This window comes from Kryptolebias marmoratus, linkage group LG24, assembly GCF_001649575.2.
Source record: "Kryptolebias marmoratus isolate JLee-2015 linkage group LG24, ASM164957v2, whole genome shotgun sequence".
NCBI classification, from domain to species: domain Eukaryota; kingdom Metazoa; phylum Chordata; class Actinopteri; order Cyprinodontiformes; family Rivulidae; genus Kryptolebias; species Kryptolebias marmoratus.
In genome coordinates this window covers 8763391-8783248 of record NC_051453.1, presented here as the reverse complement: position 1 = coordinate 8783248, position 19858 = coordinate 8763391, and the positions used below count along the sequence as shown (strand labels likewise).

Here is a 19858-nt window from a genome sequence, read left to right as displayed (position 1 = left end):
TCATTTGTCACTGTAGTGAGCACAGTTGAACACTAGATGGCAGCAACAGCTTTGCCTATTTAAATTATCCAGTTGAGGAAGTTGTTACCCTCCTATAACTTTATCTACATCATCCATTGCATAAATTGTCCTTTATCAAAAAAAAAATGTTTTAAATTGAAAGAATAACCACAAAATTGATTTTAATTAATCTGTTCTTGATATAACATCTTTGGTCTAATAAAGGTTTATTGAAAGTGGCTTTTTATTTCCGCCATCACGGTCTGGAACTGAAGACGAAGAGATAGCGGTTTCTATCCGTGCCGATTTGGAGGTAGTACCGTTCACAGGAACTGGACTGTCATTCTGGATGTGTCCTTGCTAGCTAGCTGGAGCAGCAGGCAAACAGATGTGCAGGATCCGGAAAGATGAATTAAACGGTGTCTGAAGAGTGAATCTGAAAGAGACCGACGTTCAGCCGCTGCTAACAGCACCATGTTGCGTGTCGGGAGCAAAGCTGCCTGGTAGGTCTTCCATTTACTGAAGGTAACGGGAGCAGAAGCTAATGCTAACTGTGTCAGGTGTGATGAAGTGGCTTCTTATGACAGCTGAGGAAAGTCCAACAAGCTTTCTGAAGATTAGCCACTACTGAAAAGTGACATACTTAAAAACATTTGTGACTAAGTGGATTTTCTGTTGACATACGGACTGTAAATTATGGATGCCCCCGGTACTGCTAAGTGTTGGCTTTACTTAGCTAGCTAAAATACCAGCTTCTGTACCCGAAAGAAGATTGGTAAATATAATGTTTTACTTAACTGAATGTGGTGGTCTACTCGTACTTGAAACTAATTTATGCTGCTGTACGTGTAGATAAGTATTTAGCAGTATGTCAGTGTTTATTATAGATATGTTGTTTATATAACTTGTGAATATATTATCTTTTTTTTCTTCATGTTCTGACGGTTCTGACACTCTTTTATAAATAACAATAAACTAGTTATAAGTTATATAAATATAAGTTTCCACTCTATTTCCCCATTTCCCTCATTGCTGTTGTTAGACATTCTTATAAAATGTAGATTTAGATCTTTTTTGTAAAATCCAAATAAATCACAAGAAAGCTTACTATTTCAATGCTTTTCCAGTACAGTTTGTATGATCATCAACATTTCATAGTTAAGTGTGAGCAGATTATCACTGGAGTCATGTTTTCTTTTCCCAAGTCCTTCATCCTTAGCCTGACAATATTTTTCCAGGAGGTTTTAAACAAGGGATCAAGAAATACAACCATAAAAAGACTTTTAAACTCAAGGGCTGAACCAGTGTTGTATCTGCACCAAAATCAAAGAAACTACTTTTTATTGTACTTTTATAACAAAGTTACCTTTTCTTTAGTTAAACCTATGATATATACCAAAAATATCACAGTTTGATGGACACAAAATAGTGTCTTAACCCCAACAAGGAGATTCCCAACGAGTTTCTGGCATACAGTAAAGGCTCAACTAAAGGATAATGCCTTTCTCAGGTCCTGTGTCAGGCCTTTGTTGGATTTTTTTATTCCTTTTTTTTAAAGATATGACTTTCAGACATTGCTCATCTCCAGTGTAAGTTTGTTTCTTTTTGGTTGGACACTTCTTATTTTGTCCTGCACTTGTCTACTTTCCTCTTTTTTAAGCTCACAGTGCTCAGTATGCTGAGTAAAAATCAGTGAAAAAGCAGTCAAGGTCTAAAAAAATACTTAAGAGAGTTTCAGAAATCTTTCGAGAACTGTTGACCGGGACCAATTTAAAAGATTGCAAGAAAATCCATCTTCTTAGGAGCAAATAATAGAAAATTGGGGAGAGTTTTTGCACATTACTGTAGTTGTGAGATGTTTCACTCTTTTATCAAAGCCGTACACTTCTCTTATATTTCAGCATTGCCTGTAGGAGCCTCCTTCCAACCAATATGGGGGTGAGGTTCCGAATCCCGCTGCAGAAGCTCCACCCTTTGTCTCGTGCCATCCACCATCGCTACTCGGGAAACTCCAACCCTCACCGACCTCCTCATCGTACAGCAGCCCGATATTTTACCTCTATGTCTCGGTTGCCCATGCGGCCTTCAAAACCGCCTCCGGGGTCTGGTGGCCACAACTACCAGCAGCAGCGCAACTTTTGGGTGGCTCGCCTCGCAGCTCGGCTGCTAAAGCTCAGATACATTCTGCTGGGTACAGCAGTGGGAGGAGGGTACACAGCCAAGAAGGTCACTGTTCATTTTTATTCTTATTATTGGGCTAAAGCTAATTCTTTTGAGTTCAAGTTTTATTTTTTTCCTCTCCATCAGTGGTTTTAATGGGCTGTAATGGGACATGTGTGCTTGTTAAAAACAAGTAAAAAAACATTAAAAGAAGTCTTGTCATTTAATCTCCAGACCTACGAAGAATGGAAAGACATGCTGCCTGATTTTAGTGAATATAACTGGGTCATTCCTGATTTTGTCTGGGAACTGAGTGAACAAATTGATCTTGGTAAGTTTTTTTTTTTCTGTCACAGCTTATATTATTAGTCTGTTTCTCTACATTAAAGCCATCAGAGGTTATAACATCTGAATATTAGACAGTATATTATATTTCTTTTTTTGTTACCAAAATAGTTACCTTAGGTTGTGTGTTTTGCATTAACAGTTGCAGCTCAGACCACAGTACAGCTGCATAAACCTTACAATAGCATAATTAATCTCAGTTTTTGTTTATTGGCAATATGTTACAGACAATAAAGATGTATTATTACCATATTGTTACTATTATACTTTTCTTTTTATTTCCAAATTAAAATGATGTTAAGGTCTAGTAGGTAAATGTTTACAGATTCAAATTTCAATTTATATCACCCATGGATTGCACAAAGGTCTGTATATTTAAAATGGAAACAAAGACATTTCTTTCTAAAATAGTGTGTATGTGGTAGATCAGCATCATTCCAGCAGAAAGGTCATCTGAATCCACATATGCAATCCAGTCCTGCACGTACAATATGCATGCCTTCCTGCAGGTGTAAAGATAGTGATAGTCTTTTTGTTTTGACCCATTATCTGTTTGGTTCGCAGATAAGCTGGCCAAAGCTCTACCGGAAATGGAAGAAATTGCCAAACTCCTCCCTGACTTTGACAAAATCGGAGAGAACTTCACTTTCCTTAAAAGCCTTCTTTCTTCTGGTGAGTAAACAAGAGATCAGTTGTGCTTTTAGAAAGTGAAGTTAGTCATATTTGAATGACGTCTGCCTTTGTGCCTGTACCATCACACAAGTCCTGTATTTCTTTTCATACCTCCTACCTCAAGCTGGAGGTAAGAATGACATGATGTACTCTCAGATGAAGTAATCTGTTTTCCTTCGATTTGGCATTACAGTTAGAAACAAATTTAGGAATTTCTCATGTTTAATAGCTTTTGTATTATAATGTCACATGTTTAGACGAGACAAAATAAATCTTACTGCGTCATATTGTTGGAGAGATTTTTTAAAAATTTAAAATTTTATTACGTTTATGGCAAAAATACAACATTTTACATTTACATAACATGATCTATTACAAGCAACCAAACTGTGTTGTCTACATTAGGACTCTTAATTTTTTTGTTTTTCTGGCTAATTTTTACTCCATAATTTTTCTCTTTTTTTCTTTCCGATCACCATACTTCAGGGTTCTTGTCTAAAGACTTTTGCTAAAATTTAGTGAGTCACAGAGGAACTGTTTCTGTTTGGAGGAATTATGTTAGTAAATTTAAAACCAATCAGCAGATGGAAATATGTCTTCAAATTTCTGGTTATTAAAAACAAGACTTTAAATAGTTTCTCTTGATTGGCTAATAAGACTTATTGGACTCACTGAGGATCAGACCTGGTTCAGGGTTTATTTACCTCCTCCAACAGTTCCTCGTTAAGTGACCTCCTCAGTTAAAGCTCAGCCGCAGCTGCTCATGCTCATCATGTTCCTGGTTTGACCACCATCCCTCTGCCTCTGTCTTTCATGATTTTTATCTCGTGTTCTTCCTTTCTCCTCCTCCCCTTCCCTCCTCCACATTCTCCACAGGCGTGAGTTTGGGTAGTGAAGTCAAAGGAGCCTTTGGCCTGCATCTGTTAGGTGTGTAAACCCCGGTGTTCAGTAGAACCACCAGCCCCCCGCTCTTTTTTTTCCTCTCTGTCACTCTTTGACCACTTTTCCATCGTGATGTTGGTGGAGTTACGGTAATTTGGCTTTAAAAGGTGGAAGTTGGCTGCCAGTTTTACTAATTCTGTGACTGGCACATGCTTTGCTTTCATCAGTAAAGGCCCCCAGGATTTAGATTTTATTCTATGATTTCAAAATGAAATTACTGGCAGAACATTAAGGCTTACAATTTCGTGGGTAATTTTAGCGCACAAATATATTAAAACAGAGCAATACATAATGTTTAGATTGATCTGTTGTTTGTCTGTCGTTTGAAGCTCCTCTTTCTTTTCTACTTTCTTTACCCTGACTGTCTTTGACTGTTTGACTTTGTCATATGTTAGTGTTTTTTTTTTCTGGTTTTGTTGTTTTTTTGTCCCCCGTCGCAAAACGAACAGGGGACTTGGAAATACCCTTCGTCTGTCTGGTTCATTTCGTGAGCTGAAGAACTTGAGAAATAAGCTACGTACCGACTTCCATTTTGTTATGGATGCGTCTAATCATGAGTCTAATCAAAAACCAAGATGCCTGCTTCTCCAAAACAAAAGTTGCAAATACCGTGCTTTTCACAAATTAGCCCAGCCCGAAAGATGTTCCTAAATATGTCCCTCGTCACTGAAGTAAAAGAAAAAACAACCTACTTCTGTTCTTGTACACAGTGTAACTCCTTCCCACTTGAATATCTTGCACCAAAATCATTAAGATTTATTTGCATTCCCTGTTCAATTCCAGTCCAGACAAACACTCATTTTGAAAACTAAAAACATTTACCATTCAAGACCCTCAGCGACGGGGGACATCGGCATACCGCTTGTTTTGCCTCCTTTGACTTCCACCCTTTCTCCACCTGGCCTGTATGGATCTTTTTTCTAATTACTCTGCCTCTGGTTAAGCACTATGTCCTAATCTCTTTTTTTCCTTGTTCATGCATATTTTGATGAATTTCCTGTAATAAGAATTTATTTCTTGCTTGTCGTGTTTCCTCTGATAGAAACGTCAGGCGATCCTGCACTAAAAGCAACAGATTCTTCCACCGCAGCCTCGCACGATGCCAGCGACAAGCAGTACAAAAAGGCGAGTTTATGAAACCCGTTGATGCTTCTTCAGCTTTTTGTGCTTTCTGTGCCTCCACAGATGTTTCATCCCGCTCCAGCTGGCAGTTCGGCTGCTTTTCACTTCAAGAACTGTAATTAATTGAATCAAAAAATCAAAATGGGTTTGTTTTGTTCAAAGAAAAAATAGAATTTAAATGTGCTGAGAAACTGAGCTTTGATCAGCTGACAGCTTGGGTAGGATTCATACTCATTTTTGATTCAACCAGTTCTCCTGAATGTGAAATTCTTCGCTTTGTTTTAGTCATTATTACATAAAATCCCGCCATTTTACAATAACTTTTAAAACAAAGCAGTTTAAAGCACTTTTACAAACAATATGTTGCTCAGTTTGAGTGTCACACACTAAGCTGCTTTACTGTTGCTTCATCATGCTTCTAAATGTCTTTGTCTTGTAAAAAAGGCTCATTTATGAACGTTGTTTTAAGTTCATATTTGTCTTTTTAATTTTTCTTTCCATCCTACACCGTTTAAGTGTCTCAATGTTCCATTTTTAATGTCTTTTGAGTGTTTTATCACTGTACAAAGTTTAAAGAGTAGAATCCAACATAAAGGTCTGAGTGAAGATTCAGAAGAGGAGCTTTTAAGTAACTAACTTTCCTTTCCTTCACCCTGCTTTTAGCCTTTAATCATGGTCTCCAACATCCCCACAACATGACTTTCACAAGTTTGTCATTCGTTTACCTTAAACCAGTGTTATTTGATTATTTCAACAAGTAAAAAAAAATGACAAAAATAGCACAAAATTAAAACCAATGCTGTTTGTCATGTTGAGGATCTTTTGAAATAAGTCAGATTTCACCTGATTTGTGCTTCAAGCTGAATCTAATGCTTGCTTTGCTTTTTTAATCTCCAGCTTAAGCGTCTTCAGACCAGTTGTGTTAAAATCCGTCAGATGTTGCGTTGCAGTACATTACAACTTTGTATTCAGCTACAGTGAAACGAATTTCTACTGTAGTCTTGTATTTTCTATTAGAAGTGAGGTCAGAGTCATGGCTATCACACAGTGATTAAAAAGAACATAATGTCGAGTAAAGACAGCAGACTTGCTGGTGTTGCCGCTTGCAGAGAGGCACTCGTTGTTGTATTAGCTGCCTCCTCTGCCTTCAGTCTGACAAAGTTTGTTTTAGAGACAGATTTTGTTCGGTTACACTGATGATGGTGGCAAGATTAGCTAAAAGAAAGACCTTGATTCTTTCAAAACCTTGACTGAATTCTGATCCTTCCACCTGAACAACACCGGGGCCGGGTTTCCTGTGTTGGGATACAGAACTGGCCTGCCCTGTGGCTCGATGTTGTTGTTTTTTGTTTTGCTCCTCCTTCCTCTCTCTGACTATGGCGTACCCCAGCAGGGTCTGCTCGGCGAGCTCGTTCTTATTCAGCAGCAGATCCAGCGGCACGAGGAGGAGGTCCGGCGGGCCGCTGCAGCCAATAGTGCGCGTTCACCACCCCAAGATCCTGCTCCCAGTACACCTCCGAACCCCAGCCCCCCTCCACAGACACGCAAGGTGAAGGTCCCACCCCACTTAGAGCCGCCCCAACCCACCAACAGCTCCCAAAACATCACACCCAAAACCTCTAGGACAGGTTCATTTATATCCTACCATCACTTCAGTCACTTCAGCATGCGGGATGGTACCTTAGTTAGAGGAACTATTATAAAATTTATTTATAGTTTTATTTTAAGACAAATTTAATGTACTGCTATGAGGGGAAAAGCTGAAAAAATACTCATAAATTAAATTTATTTTGCTCTGGCCTTACAAAAAGATTTCCTGTAATGCTTCAATCTTGTTTAAACTCAAATATTTTATAGTCCACCTTGTTAAAAAGTACTAATTAGATTTGAAGCTAGATTATTTTAGTAAAGATTTAGAAGGAAAATATTGATTTACACCTCTGTCCCACAACATCCAGCAGTAGTCTCCATGTTTCCGGTAGTCCGGAGATTTGCCAGTCATCTGTGGGAAACGAGCACAAACTCCTGAAGCTAATTTCCATGAAAAGCAGCAAGCAGCTCAGCTTTACTCCATTATATAAGTGATTAGATGATCATCAGCAGAGCTCTAATAATGCTCGGAAGCTTGGCTTGGAGTTGAGTGGGGAACAGCTGCATGGTGTGAACTGCACTTTCTGGATACTTTAAACTTGATCAAGAGCATGATAGAAACGTGAAACTTATTCAAGTTAGTTTCGTGTCGCCTTATATAAAACCATTTTAATGAAACTATAAAACTGTTCACTTTTAGCTGTTTTAAAGTAGTTTGAAGCACAGTTCCTATCTATATTTCCTGGTGAAGGATTAATTTTGTCTCTTTTTATGTTTCGTTTTCTTCTGTTTGTTCTTTGTTTCCTGTCCTGCCTCTCGTCCACAAACATGGCCTGATTGTATAAAAGGCTTAATATCAAATGGGGTTTGTCATATGATTGTATTAACAAAAAGTGTGTGATTTTGTGCTTTAAATGATCCTGTTTTTACAGGGTTCACTGTTTGATTTCTGCCCGTTTGTGAATCTTTTGAGATTGAAGCGGAGTAATGAGTCCTGCCTGCCTGAAACGTTTGATTTTTCTCTTCATGCTTTAACTTCTCCTCTGATTCTCTCTGCCATGCAGTTCACATGTATCCAGCCTCTGTGGTGTTGGTGGGAGTTTAACATTGTGAAGTAGAACGGGATCGTGTCATTTAAAACAAAACGGAGGCATTAACACCGGCGGTTCTTGTTGTCTTTGTTTCTCCTGTGACTTTCAGTCATCGGACAAAGAGAAGGTTGACCAACTTCAAGAGGAGCTGCTTCGCACTCAGGTACAGATGATTATCTCTGACATGTTTATGTATAAAAGCATGCCTGAAAGTTCAATTACAACTATTAGATTTGTGGCACTGATGCTAACAGGACATTGTTATTTATTGTTTAGCTAAAGTATCAACGCATGCTGGAGAGACTGGAGAAGGAAAATAAAGAGTTAAGGAAAGTGGTGCTGCAAAAAGACGATAAGGGGATTCATCAAAGGAAAGTGAAGGTGAGTTAAACACTTAAAACAGCAAAGTTGTCATAATTTATAAATTTTACCATGTTTTTTTGGCAAACTTTTGCCAGACGCGAGATTGCTTGTAATAACTTTATTTAGTTCTTTTGGTATAACGGTGTAATAAACTGATTTTCCTTTACAACAAGGGTCACTGATATTTATTATTGTTGTGTGATGTTGTGCAGAAGTCTCTTATTGACATGTATTCTGAAGTCCTCGACGTCTTGTCTGACTATGACGCCAACTACAACACCCAGGACCACCTGCCCAGGGTAAGCAGGGTCCGCTTGTTCTGTCAAGGGTTTTGAAGAGAAATGCTACAGGACCGTCAGTCATTTTGTGGCAAAAATAACATTTTCATCTAGATTCAATTTCTAATATATTTATCAGTAGTTTGATGTCACTGAGACTCGTTTTTCCTTTCATGCTGTCATCTTTTCCTTCCGTTTTGTTATTTATCCAACTTCAAACCTGCTTTCTCTCCCATGTTTCAGGTGGTTGTAGTAGGAGATCAGAGCGCCGGGAAGACCAGCGTGTTGGAGATGATTGCCCAGGCCAGGATCTTCCCCCGCGGCTCAGGAGAAATGATGACGCGCTCTCCTGTCAAGGTGAGAGGATAATTTCGCATTTACAGCTTTAGATTAATCAGAGGAGGCGAGGGGTTTATTAACTGCTATCAAGCAAATTCATTGGGTCATATTTGGAGAAAAGTCACATTTCAAATTAAGCCATTTCTGATCTTTTTTTTTTTATAACTTTGTATTTTTCCTGCAGGTGACACTAAGTGAAGGCCCCCATCATGTAGCCATGTTTAAAGACAGTGGCCGAGAGTTCGACCTCACCAAGGAGGAGGATGTAAGTTAGAGAAACATCCATTCATTTAACTTCAGCTCCACATTTAAATTGTTCCCTTTTCACACCATTTGTTTCCTCTGGTCTGCAGCTGGCTGCTCTGAGGCGTGAGATTGAGCTGAGGATGAGGAAGAGTGTGAAGGAGGGACAGACAGTCAGCTCTGAGGTTGGACGTTGTTCCGTTCAAATGGCTTACTTGCTGATTTATATTCTGTAATATTTCATGAAATGATGTTTATTTTTTCATGTTAGACAATATCCTTGAGTGTTAAAGGCCCTGGCATCCAGAGGATGGTACTTGTGGATTTACCAGGTGTCATCAGTGTGAGTGTACACTGTTAAACAAATACAGCTGGAAATATTTGCAGATTTCTTTAGTTGTAAACTTATTGTCCCTCTTTCATAGACGGTGACTACAGGCATGGCTTCAGACACGAAGGACACCATCTTCAGCATCAGCAAGGCTTACATGCAGAACCCCAACGCGATCATTCTCTGTATTCAGGGTGAGCCGTTACGTCACTTTACTGCACTTAAATGTAAAGAGAGCTGATGGTATAATAAACAGGAAGGTGATCTGTGAAAAGACAGCATTTCTGAGACAGTCCGTCTTAACTTTTACATCTACCTTGACCTTTTTTCTTCCTTCATCCAGATGGGAGTGTGGATGCAGAGCGGAGCATCGTAACAGACCTGGTCAGTCAGATGGATCCTCACGGGAAAAGGACCATTTTTGTTCTGACCAAAGTGGACTTAGCTGAGAAGAACCTGGCCAGCCCGAGTAGAGTAAGAAAGCTGAACTGTTCCACCAAATGTTTCAAAAGTGTGAAACGTTATGTTTAATATTGACGTAGCATCTGTTTGGGCATTTCATTTTGCCTTAATCTTGGAATAAAAGCCCAGATTTGTGGATTTTCTCCCTTGAAACAAACACGCCAAGTCAAAAACAATTTATGAAAATGTATCTTGTTATGAAATCCTTCCTTAGGTTGACTTTTATCAGTAAATCTGCTGCTTTCACACTTTGTTAAACTGCTAAAAATCCCCCTGTGAATGAGGTTATTCCCAGTTTTTCCACAAGAGGGAGCTCCATACCATCATTTGAGAGTTTTACAAATGTAGGATTAAAAATCTATCTTTATTTTCTTCTTTTCTCAGATCCAGCAAATAATTGAAGGGAAGCTTTTCCCTATGAAGGCCCTGGGCTATTTTGCAGTAGTAACAGGAAAAGGTAACCTGCAGTACTCAGTAATCCAGTACTCTTAATTTACTTCTGTCATTGTCTTTTATATATTCATCATTTCCTGGTTTTGAAGGGAGCAGCGGTGAAAGCATAGACTCTATTAAAGATTACGAGGAGGAATTTTTCCAGAGCTCCAGATTACTGAGGCAAGTAGTAATTAACCTAACTTTAACGATTGCTAAAGTGAAATCCTCTCTTGTTAATAATATTGAATGTGTCGGCAGGGATGGGATGCTGAAGGCTCACCAGGTGACCACGAAAAACTTGAGTTTGGCCGTCTCTGACTGCTTCTGGAAGATGGTCAGAGAGTCAGTAGAGCAGCAAGCCGATGTTTTCAAAGGTATGAGTGCACCTCTAAAATTCAGGCCATAAAAAGCTGATTATTTATTTATTTTTTATCTTTAAATAAATATTCACATTCAAACTTTACAATATCATTTTTGATAATGTCATAAGGCTTTGGATTTATCTGTTAACTGTAAATTGAGCAGACAGTGCAACTTTGCAACTAGTGACCAATACAGTGAATTCAATAGTCTCACTGTGGTGTTCTCCCACTCCGCCACACTTTCCTAACCCCTCCACACTACCTTCCTCAATTAGTCTAGACAATCAGAAGCCACTGCTAACAACAGAGGAGATTTATAGCTGTGAGACTGCAGTTCCCACAGGTCTATTGTGTTGTGTATCGATCCATATCCCATCAAACAACACGCAGCCGGCTTTCATCTTCCATTCTTGGCGCCACAAACCTGCAATTAGACTAATCTGCTCTGTGGATAGGGACCTGAAGGAAGGGGCACCAGGCATGCTGTGCTTGTGTGTCTGCGTCTCTGTCTCCGAGCATACATGAGAGGCAAAACGCCCACTTTTGATAAAGAGTGTGCCACTGGCCCCCATTGCTTCACCTCCCAAAGGACCAGTTAAGAGAGTGAGCGTGCAAAGTGTCCTCAGCCATTTTTATTAAAGGATGGATGCCATTAGCAATCTCAAAGTGGCCTTTATGTCATACCAAGTGAAACCAAAGCAGGCTGTGTGTCTGGGGTCATTGCCTGCTGATTATGGAGGCGTGTAGCTGAATGCAAGCTAAAATTATTTGAGGACTGAACAAACGTTTTATGTAAGGCCATATAATGTTACTATTAAGTTATACATTTATTTCCTTTGTTAATAAATGCAGGATTTAAGTCAGGTCACATTAAGTTTAAATAAGTTTTGTTTAAATGAAATTATCTTTCTGCTAGCATCACGGTTCAACCTGGAGACCGAATGGAAGAACAACTACCCTCGTCTGAGAGAGCTGGACAGAGTAAGACCAAACTGTCTGTTCGGAAAGATTTCTCATGACTATTTGAGTAAAATGTCTTTATACAAATCTAATTATGTAAAAACCAAAGTGATGGTCCAGTATTTGATCAATTTTAATCAATAAATAACTAATTTAGTTCAAACAAGAATTTGTAAAATGTTATAAATTGTTTTTAAAGCTTTGAACTGTACCAGTGATAGAAATGTTAGACGTGTTCTGTCCTTTTTTTGCAGAATGAGCTCTTTGAAAAGGCAAAAAATGAAATCTTGGATGAAGTCATCAGTTTAAGTCAAGTGACCCCACAGCACTGGTGAGTTTATTGTGAATGAATGTAAGGATTTCTTGTTTTTGTCATCAACTCGGGGACTATTTTAAGAGGACTATACTGTTTTTCCTAGAAATTAGATCAAGTTTCCCAGCGCTCAGCTATCCATGAGTGCTAGGTTTGTTTATATCATTTTAAACACACTGCAGATTTTTCTCCTCCTGCATTTATCTGTGGCTGAACATATAGTGATAACTTATCCACAAGGAGGAAAACCTTGCTTAAATGAGATGTATGCATTGTGTTGTTGCCCTCCCCTGTGCCTTCAGTTCTCCCTGATCAATAATCTGATGAATGGCTCACGGACACGAGCGAGGGTGGCCCTGTTAGCCAGCCAGCACAATTGGAGAAAGCATTTATCGACAGCGAGGAGAGCTAACTTTAACAAAAGGGGAGCTGAATGAAATATGAGCAAGTGTTTATGATAAATGAGAAAGGGACACTTCTGCTTTGGTGACGGGGGACTCTAGACTCAGGGGGACTTGAAGTTTTGTTCCAGAGTCACGCTGCCGTGCAGTGAAGTGATGAGGGGGGAGAAGCTCTTCAGCCCTAACAGGGTCACAGCAGAGTTCTGTTGGAATTTCCTGTCAAGAGCAGAAGCCAGCCTTTATTATTCTGCCCCAGTGGGTCCTTTTATAGAGCCCTGCTGTACACCAAAAAACATCTTTCTTCATAACGTTCTTGTGTTTTTTGGGATTCACCCGCCCGAACATAACCTAAGTTCAGATCTTTAGGATGATTGGAATATAGTCAACTAAGATTTGAACAACCAGCTACGTTACAAATAAACACACAGCTGTTTTGTTTTGTTCCAGAGTTGCATGTTCCTTTTTTTTCTGCACACAGGGAAGCTATTCTGCAGAAGAAGTTGTGGGAGCGTGTGTCCACACACGTTATTGAGAACATCTACTTGCCTGCTGCCCAAACAATGGACTCCGGCACCTTTAACACCACCGTAGACATCAAGCTCAAGCAGTGGACTGACAAGCAGCTTCCTCATAAAGCACTCGAGGTAAAAACAAAAACAAAAACCTGTCTTTACGCAGCATGTATTAATTAGTTTGTTCTTTTAATTTACTTAGCTCAGCTCCCTTTACACATATTTTTCAGAACTTGTTGAAAGTTTTAAATCCTGGAGTTTTCTTATTGTAACACTGTCCTCCTCTTTGTCCTCCATGTGTTTTGTATCACTTGTCACTTCAGGTTGCCTGGGAGACATTGCAGGAGGAGTTTGCCCGCTTTATGGCCGAATACAAAGGCAAAGACCAGGATGACATTTTTGACAAGCTGAAGGAGGCTGTGAAGGATGAGGGCATCAAGAGGCACAAGTGGAACGAGAGGGCCTTAGACAGCCTGGTAAACAGAAAACAAGTCAACTCTTCTTGGATGCGATGGCAGGATTGCAACTTGAATGAAAGTGTCTTTGTTTTGGTCAGAGGGTGATCCAGCACAATGCTCTAGAAGACCGTTCCATCACAGACAAGCCTCAGTGGGATGCAGCAATCCAGTTCATGGAGGAAACTTTACAGTCTCGCCTCAAAGACAGTATGTTAGCTGTCATTACCTCTTATCTGCAGCTGTATTTCAATGGGCTTTAAAGATGTGTAGATAGGTTGGCAACTTCAAATACATTGGTCAGCCATTTGTGGTTCTTACTATACCATATACATTTTCTATATTTACTTTCAGCTGAGTCAGTGATCAAAGACATGGTGGGCCCCAACTGGAAACAGAGGTGGCTAAACTGGCAGAACCGTACACCAGATCAGGTCAGAACCACAAGCTTGTTATTTTTCTATTTTACTCAAAGTCATGGCCGTTATTGCGTTGTGATTTTACGAGCCACTCTGAGGCTATAAAGTGGAAAAGTTATAAAAATTCTCATGCAAGTGGTGTAATACAGCATTAGTTCTGACACCCTTTATTGTTTACAAGTCAAAGCACAGAATAGATGTAGATGTTCTGCAGAGATTTACTTAATGCCCCGTTTACACTGTGATGTCATTGTTCACTCGCTGCTTTATGGCCTTGTAGCACATTCGTAATGAAACAAAAAATGAGCTGGAGCGCTTGCTGAAGCTGCACGATGACCACACCGCTTACTTGGCCAACGATGAGGTCACCACAGTCAGGAAGAACCTGGAGGGCCGAGGGGTAGAGGTCGACCCTGTGCTGGTGAGATCTAAAGCTTAGATACTTTAGAACAAATATATTTCTTATGGAAGTAATTTTATTTTGTTAGCACACTTATATCTTCTGCCCATTTACTACTGAAATTCTGTAAACCTTGACAGATCAAAGACACGTGGCATCAGCTGTATCGCCGACACTTCTTACAGAAGGCACTTTCTCATTGCAACCTCTGCAAGAGAGGCTTCTACTACTACCAAAGACACTTTGTTGATGCTGAGGTGAGCAGAGAGGATGTAGCACCGTAAACCTGCAGTCATGTTGTCGCCCTTGTGTTAAAGTCATACATGTTCCCCCAGCTGGAGTGCAATGATGTGGTTCTGTTTTGGAGGATACAGAGGATGCTGGTCATCACAGCCAACACTCTTCGACAGCAGCTCACCAACACTGAGGGTGAGGAAGTGGATTTATCTGTAACAGAGTTTGATATAAAACATTAAATCCACCTTATGTTGTGATCAATTTCATTGGTATAATATCCATTTTGGCATTCTGTTCCTAAGATTTCACTCTACTTTTCTTATGACCTAAACTGTTTAATTAGGGGTCTTTTATATAAGTTTCATCACATTAAATTTAACAAAGTTCTGATAGTATTGAGCAGCCAAATAAAACCAGACTGGCGAAGTAAAGGTACTGTGGTTGCATCAGTATCTTTCCTTCAGGCCCAAGCTTTGTGATAACAGTTGTATTCGGTAATAAAATTGATCTTTGAACCAGTATTCTCAATGATGCCCATTGTTAAAATAAATGGCTCCTCTCTCATTCATTTTATTAATGGTTAAATGTCTCGATCACAGAACTCACACTGAGAAATTCGATGCACTATTGTTGAGTTGAACGTAGTTATCATTTCTTGTGTGCGTGGTTTCTTCATTCTTTGCAGTGCGGCGGATGGAGAAAAATGTGAAAGAGGTTTTAGATGACTTTGGGGAAGACATGGAGAAAAAGACCCACCTCATCACGGGCCGCAGAGTCCAGCTGGCTGAGGATCTCAGTAAGACACCTAAACACTTTCACAGCAGAACTTTATGGACTCAGAATATACAGTTAAATGTAAAACTTTTAAGTAATTTAGTTAGCAAAAGGACAGTTCTGCAAATATGACTACTTTGGTTTTGATGTTTTCAGGTCTAATCTCTTAGTTCAACTGTTTTATTAAAAAAAAAAACTACTTTAAAGGGAGTCTTGTCTGTCGTCAGGAGATGGCAGCGGTGCTTCAAGAATCTGGATTGACCACTTCAGGCAGAGTAAAGTTAATGCACCTCGCTGACAGCCCAGCAAAGTTAAAATAGCTCGTATGTCAACAGACTTGCTGCTGTTTTAAGAGGGTTTTCTTTGTGTGTTCTCTCAGGCTTCTGGCAGTTCTTCACATATTAGCTTCAGTTCATTTAAAATGAGTTCTGCTTATATTTAAACTGCATGCACTGCAGTTTTATCTATCTTAAGATGCTTGGAAAAGTGTATTTAGAGGTTCCAATTGCTACATAGGTGAGAGTATATATTTTTTTGCTCTTGTCCCATTAGCAGTGCTCTTTAACTTATTTCTGCAGATAAAAAGGTGCAGTTTGCAGGATATTAAAAGTCGACCTCATCATCGGGATGTTGGGCTTGTTCTTGTTCTGTGACAGTGTGTGTTATAATATCATCACATTGTTTTTTACCACAGGGCATCTCTTTGGTTTTGAGTAAAAGTCTTGAGTGACTTAGGAAAACACTGCCTCAGAATCTTCCCTCGCCTCGGGTCTTCTGGTTAATGTGTTAAAAACCCGGTTCGATTGGTTCTCCTTGCTGTTTATTTAGAAGATGTTTGAGCCCTCGAAAAAACGCTCATTTGTTTTTACTGTAATTTTGTTAGTTAATCATAATTTCTGTTTGCAAAGATCGTGAAACGAATCTCAAACATATAATTTGTCAAATGATTGTTGCGATTCCTCCTCCGTCTCATTTGTTGTGTGTGCCTGAGACAGACTTGTCTGAAGTTTCTCTGCTGGTAGGATTCAAGCTAAAAACTGGACAGGGAGGAAGTGATGAGCTCCTCTTTTCTCCCCACTGTCAGCTGCATGATGGATTATTCTGAATCGGCAAAGGATTTTTATTCACTATAATTATTACTTGGAAGTTTTATACCTGGATTGTTTTTAGTGTGCACAGATAGTGTATTTGTTCTTCTTTTTTATTATGAAATTAGTTATCATTGTTGTGTTTTCAGCTGCTACATACTGTTATCTAGACATTAATATTGCAGCAATTTAAGGCACAATTCTAACAATAATAGATAAGTTAGTTTTATTCGATTAACAGTAAAGTAATCTTCGATGCAAGCCAAAAGGAGAGTAGGGAACTAACACAAATACACACACACAGTCTGTCTCCATACCAAACATTGTCTAAAAATCCCTAAACCTGCCTGGCCTTGTAAACCCTATAAGACAAGTCAGTCCCAAACCTTTCACACAGGCGTGGCACTCCCACTTCCCACCACCAAAGCCTCCCCTCTCTGATAGATGTGGGAATGTGGTTGGAGTCTGTCACTGAATCTTATAAGGTGAAACCACACCTGTGCATGCACATTATAACCTCCTTACAGGCTTAAATGCAGCGCAGGAATTTAGCTGATCAGGAAATCTCAATTAATCATATCCCCTGTCAGCTGAAATGAAGCACGGTCTTTGTCTCACTGTTTGTGTCTTCATTTATCTCTCGGGGTGTTGATCAGAGTTGGAAGCCGCATCGATACAAAAAGCAGAAGTTGTGGGCCAGAACCACAAGATTCAATTTGTGGGCATCAAACGTTTTTTGTTTTTTTTTCACATTTGATTTTGAAATTAAACAGAAGCTATAATTAAGATCACAAATGTTGAAACATGAGCAGCAGTATTACCATTTGCATCAGCCTAGGTGTTACTAATTTTCCAGCTTCATGGTCAATTGTCGATAAATTAATAAAACCCCTCTTTTCATATGTACCAGAATCAACCCATTTGTTTTATCTTGTAGTATTTTTCTGAATAACTTTCAGTATGCCTACGTCACTCTAATAATTTTATGGTTCTGTCAGATTTTTCTCTTCCTCCAGCTTAGAAGTTGTGTCTTTCAGAGGTTTAGCTTCGTCTGTCTTTCAGTTTAAGTGGGTTTGGGTCATTAGTTGGCAGGGGTGTGTGTGGTGCTGCTAGCCGTGGGTTCATCAGTCAACACTGACCAGTAAGGCTGATGGGCCAACTTGGTGCCTCAGATCTTCAAGTCAAGGGTCTTTTCGTTGGACTTCTGGTGCTCTCTTATTTTAGGCTTAATTATTTCTGTAGTAATTTTCAGTTACTGCAACTTGTTGCAGGAGTTTTAATTAAAGGTCCTCTGGTATAATTTCTAAATCAGGAGTTGAACACACCTCTTTCCAGCTGAGCAGAGCTCTACAGGAGATGGTATTTTGTCTGTTTGTGAAGCAACCATTTTCCTGGTTATGAAATCATCTTTCCTCAGAGATTTTCATCCTACTTCTGTTTTAAGACAACAGGTCACATTGCCTCGAGCCCAAACTCTAACCCAACCCCACAGGTCATCCAGCTAATACCACAGGCTACTTGATCCAGCTAGTTTTTTTTTTTTTAAATTGTAAAATTTTACTCCATCTCCACAGATTTTTTTTTTCATTGACTTCCTGCCTCTGACAAATTCTGTCCAGCCATCCTAGTCCCCGTTTGCCCATTCTCTCCCCTGACAGAAGGAGAAAGAAAGAATAGGAAATCAGAGAGGAGACCTTCACCTGACATCTCCTTCTGTTAGACAAGGAGGTAAGCTAGAAGGGGAAAGGAGGGAGCGATAGGCGACAGGGGAAAGGATAAACACACTTAACAAAGGCAGAAATATGCTCCCAGGGGCAGTCTGCTGTTAAGCTCTGTTCGCCACTGCTCACAGACAGGCTCAACATCGCTCAGGTTACAAACAGAGGTCAGGTGCGTGCGTCACCGAGACAGCGTGGAAGCACACTTAATGAATGGTACAGTGTAGCCTGCAGAGAGGTGTGTGTCAGATGAGCTGGATGGCACAGTGCCGTCTCTGGAGCAAAGCCCGGGTCTAATGTGCAAGCTCAGAGCGGAGAGCACTGAGCCGCCGCTGCTGCGTTTGCCCACATTTATAAACTGTCTTTTGTCTGTGTGCAGAGGGTTGGACTGCGCTGCCTGATTTGACGGAGCGTAATACATTACAGGGTTTACAAAGTCTTAACTGCTTGATAAAGTCTTGAATATTCTGAATTTTGCCAGCTTTCAAATCCTCGGAATCTGTATAAGCTGTTGCTTTAGCATTTTTGCTTTCATACAAGACATTTAGTTTGTTTACTAGAACTCATATGATTGTACTTCAACAAGATGGTAGTATTTAACGGCTATGTTAGTATAAAGTTCATGACTTTATTGTTGTTAAGCAGTAGGGCTGCACAAGATATATATAAATCTGAGACTCAAACTGCAAGGCAGTAATAAAATGTATGTTTTAAATAAATACACAGACATTTAGATGTTAGTTGTGAGAATTGTGATGAAAGAATAGGCAGAAGGAAAATGAGTTTAAGTGTGAGTTAGAAACTTTACTAATTAATTAGACACTGTGAAGCAATCCAGTTATTTCTGATGATTTTTTAATTTAAAATATTTTATAATTTATCCATAATTTCTAATGCACCTTATATGAAGTATTTTATGCTGTTTCCATTTTAAAGGTTCAAAATATGAGTCTACTAGTATCACATTTTGTTTTCTGGCTCATTTATATAAAGATCTAATTGAGAAGAACACCTGGCCAGCTGACAGTCTTTTTACTATAAACCTATAATCTTCACCGAAGGCTTTTTGGCACGGATGAATGCAACAATTTGTGGAAAATTGTGGATTTCAGCTTTTGCGTGGCAGGGGTTATCTGAGGGTTAAGGAATGAGAGGTGTCAACAGGAGGTGCTGTGAAAACGGTGATGATGTGTGAAGTGGTGGCATGTCTGCGCACGCAGTCACTTTCTCCTTTTTTTTTTTTTTTTTTTCTGGTGTGGAAGCAGAAAACAATAAAGCTCTGGTTGTCTGGGCTTGCTCGGCGGAATGCCCTCTCAGCCTCACGCTCACTTTGCTGCCTTTCATCTCCTCCTCATCCTCCTTCCTTCACGGTGATTAGTGAGGGCTCGGTGAGAGGTGCTCCTCGGTGCTCTGCTTGAAGAGTGACGTATGGTCTTCAGGTGTTGTGTTCGCATGCGGCTTCATTCAGGAGCAGCAAGTGGGGCTTACTCAAATGTTTAAGCCTTCTGTTTGAGTTTTAGTTCGATTAGGCATGAGTAGTGTTATTCTGTAGCTTTATTGATTTCTGGTTTGTTAGAAAATGAACAGTCAGCTTCTCTGTCCTGTATTCTCCAGTAGGAGATGTGTTTTCTGCAGCTGTACGTTGTACTTTTATCATTATTCAGCATTTTAGGTTTGATTTAATAGGTATTTAATATCCATCCATCCATCCATTCTCTTCCGCTTATCCGGGGTCGGGTCGCGGGGGCAGCAGCCTAAGCAGGGAGACCCAGACTTCCCTCTCCCCAGCCACTTGGGCCAGCTCCTCCGGGGGAATCCCAAGGCGTTCCCAGGCCAGCCGAGAAAC

The 19858-nt window shown here is 39.8% G+C and overlaps 1 protein-coding gene across 4 annotated transcripts in view; it reads left to right on the top strand.

Annotated features, from left to right (window-relative positions):
* Positions 1-307: 307 nt before the first annotated feature.
* opa1 (OPA1 mitochondrial dynamin like GTPase) overlaps positions 308-19858 on the top strand; it is a 30326-nt gene continuing 10775 nt past the window's right edge. The window contains exons 1-29 of one of the 4 annotated variants that reach the window (XM_017413569.3): positions 308-503; positions 1902-2226; positions 2395-2491; positions 3070-3177; positions 4054-4104; positions 5162-5244; positions 6635-6790; positions 8032-8085; positions 8199-8303; positions 8498-8584; positions 8807-8920; positions 9087-9167; positions 9256-9330; positions 9417-9488; positions 9571-9670; positions 9820-9950; positions 10323-10395; positions 10481-10553; positions 10632-10747; positions 11652-11716; positions 11950-12026; positions 12888-13053; positions 13245-13397; positions 13478-13586; positions 13731-13810; positions 14076-14216; positions 14336-14452; positions 14531-14624; positions 15118-15228. In XM_017413569.3, the coding sequence (XP_017269058.1) occupies positions 475-503; positions 1902-2226; positions 2395-2491; positions 3070-3177; positions 4054-4104; positions 5162-5244; positions 6635-6790; positions 8032-8085; positions 8199-8303; positions 8498-8584; positions 8807-8920; positions 9087-9167; positions 9256-9330; positions 9417-9488; positions 9571-9670; positions 9820-9950; positions 10323-10395; positions 10481-10553; positions 10632-10747; positions 11652-11716; positions 11950-12026; positions 12888-13053; positions 13245-13397; positions 13478-13586; positions 13731-13810; positions 14076-14216; positions 14336-14452; positions 14531-14624; positions 15118-15228 (3043 nt within the window). In that variant the 5' untranslated portion in view covers positions 308-474. The remainder of the gene's footprint in view (positions 504-1901; positions 2227-2394; positions 2492-3069; positions 3178-4053; positions 4105-5161; positions 5245-6634; positions 6791-8031; positions 8086-8198; positions 8304-8497; positions 8585-8806; positions 8921-9086; positions 9168-9255; positions 9331-9416; positions 9489-9570; positions 9671-9819; positions 9951-10322; positions 10396-10480; positions 10554-10631; positions 10748-11651; positions 11717-11949; positions 12027-12887; positions 13054-13244; positions 13398-13477; positions 13587-13730; positions 13811-14075; positions 14217-14335; positions 14453-14530; positions 14625-15117; positions 15229-19858) is intronic. The other 3 variants (XM_017413570.3, XM_017413571.3, XM_017413572.3) reach the window with 3 other exon arrangements.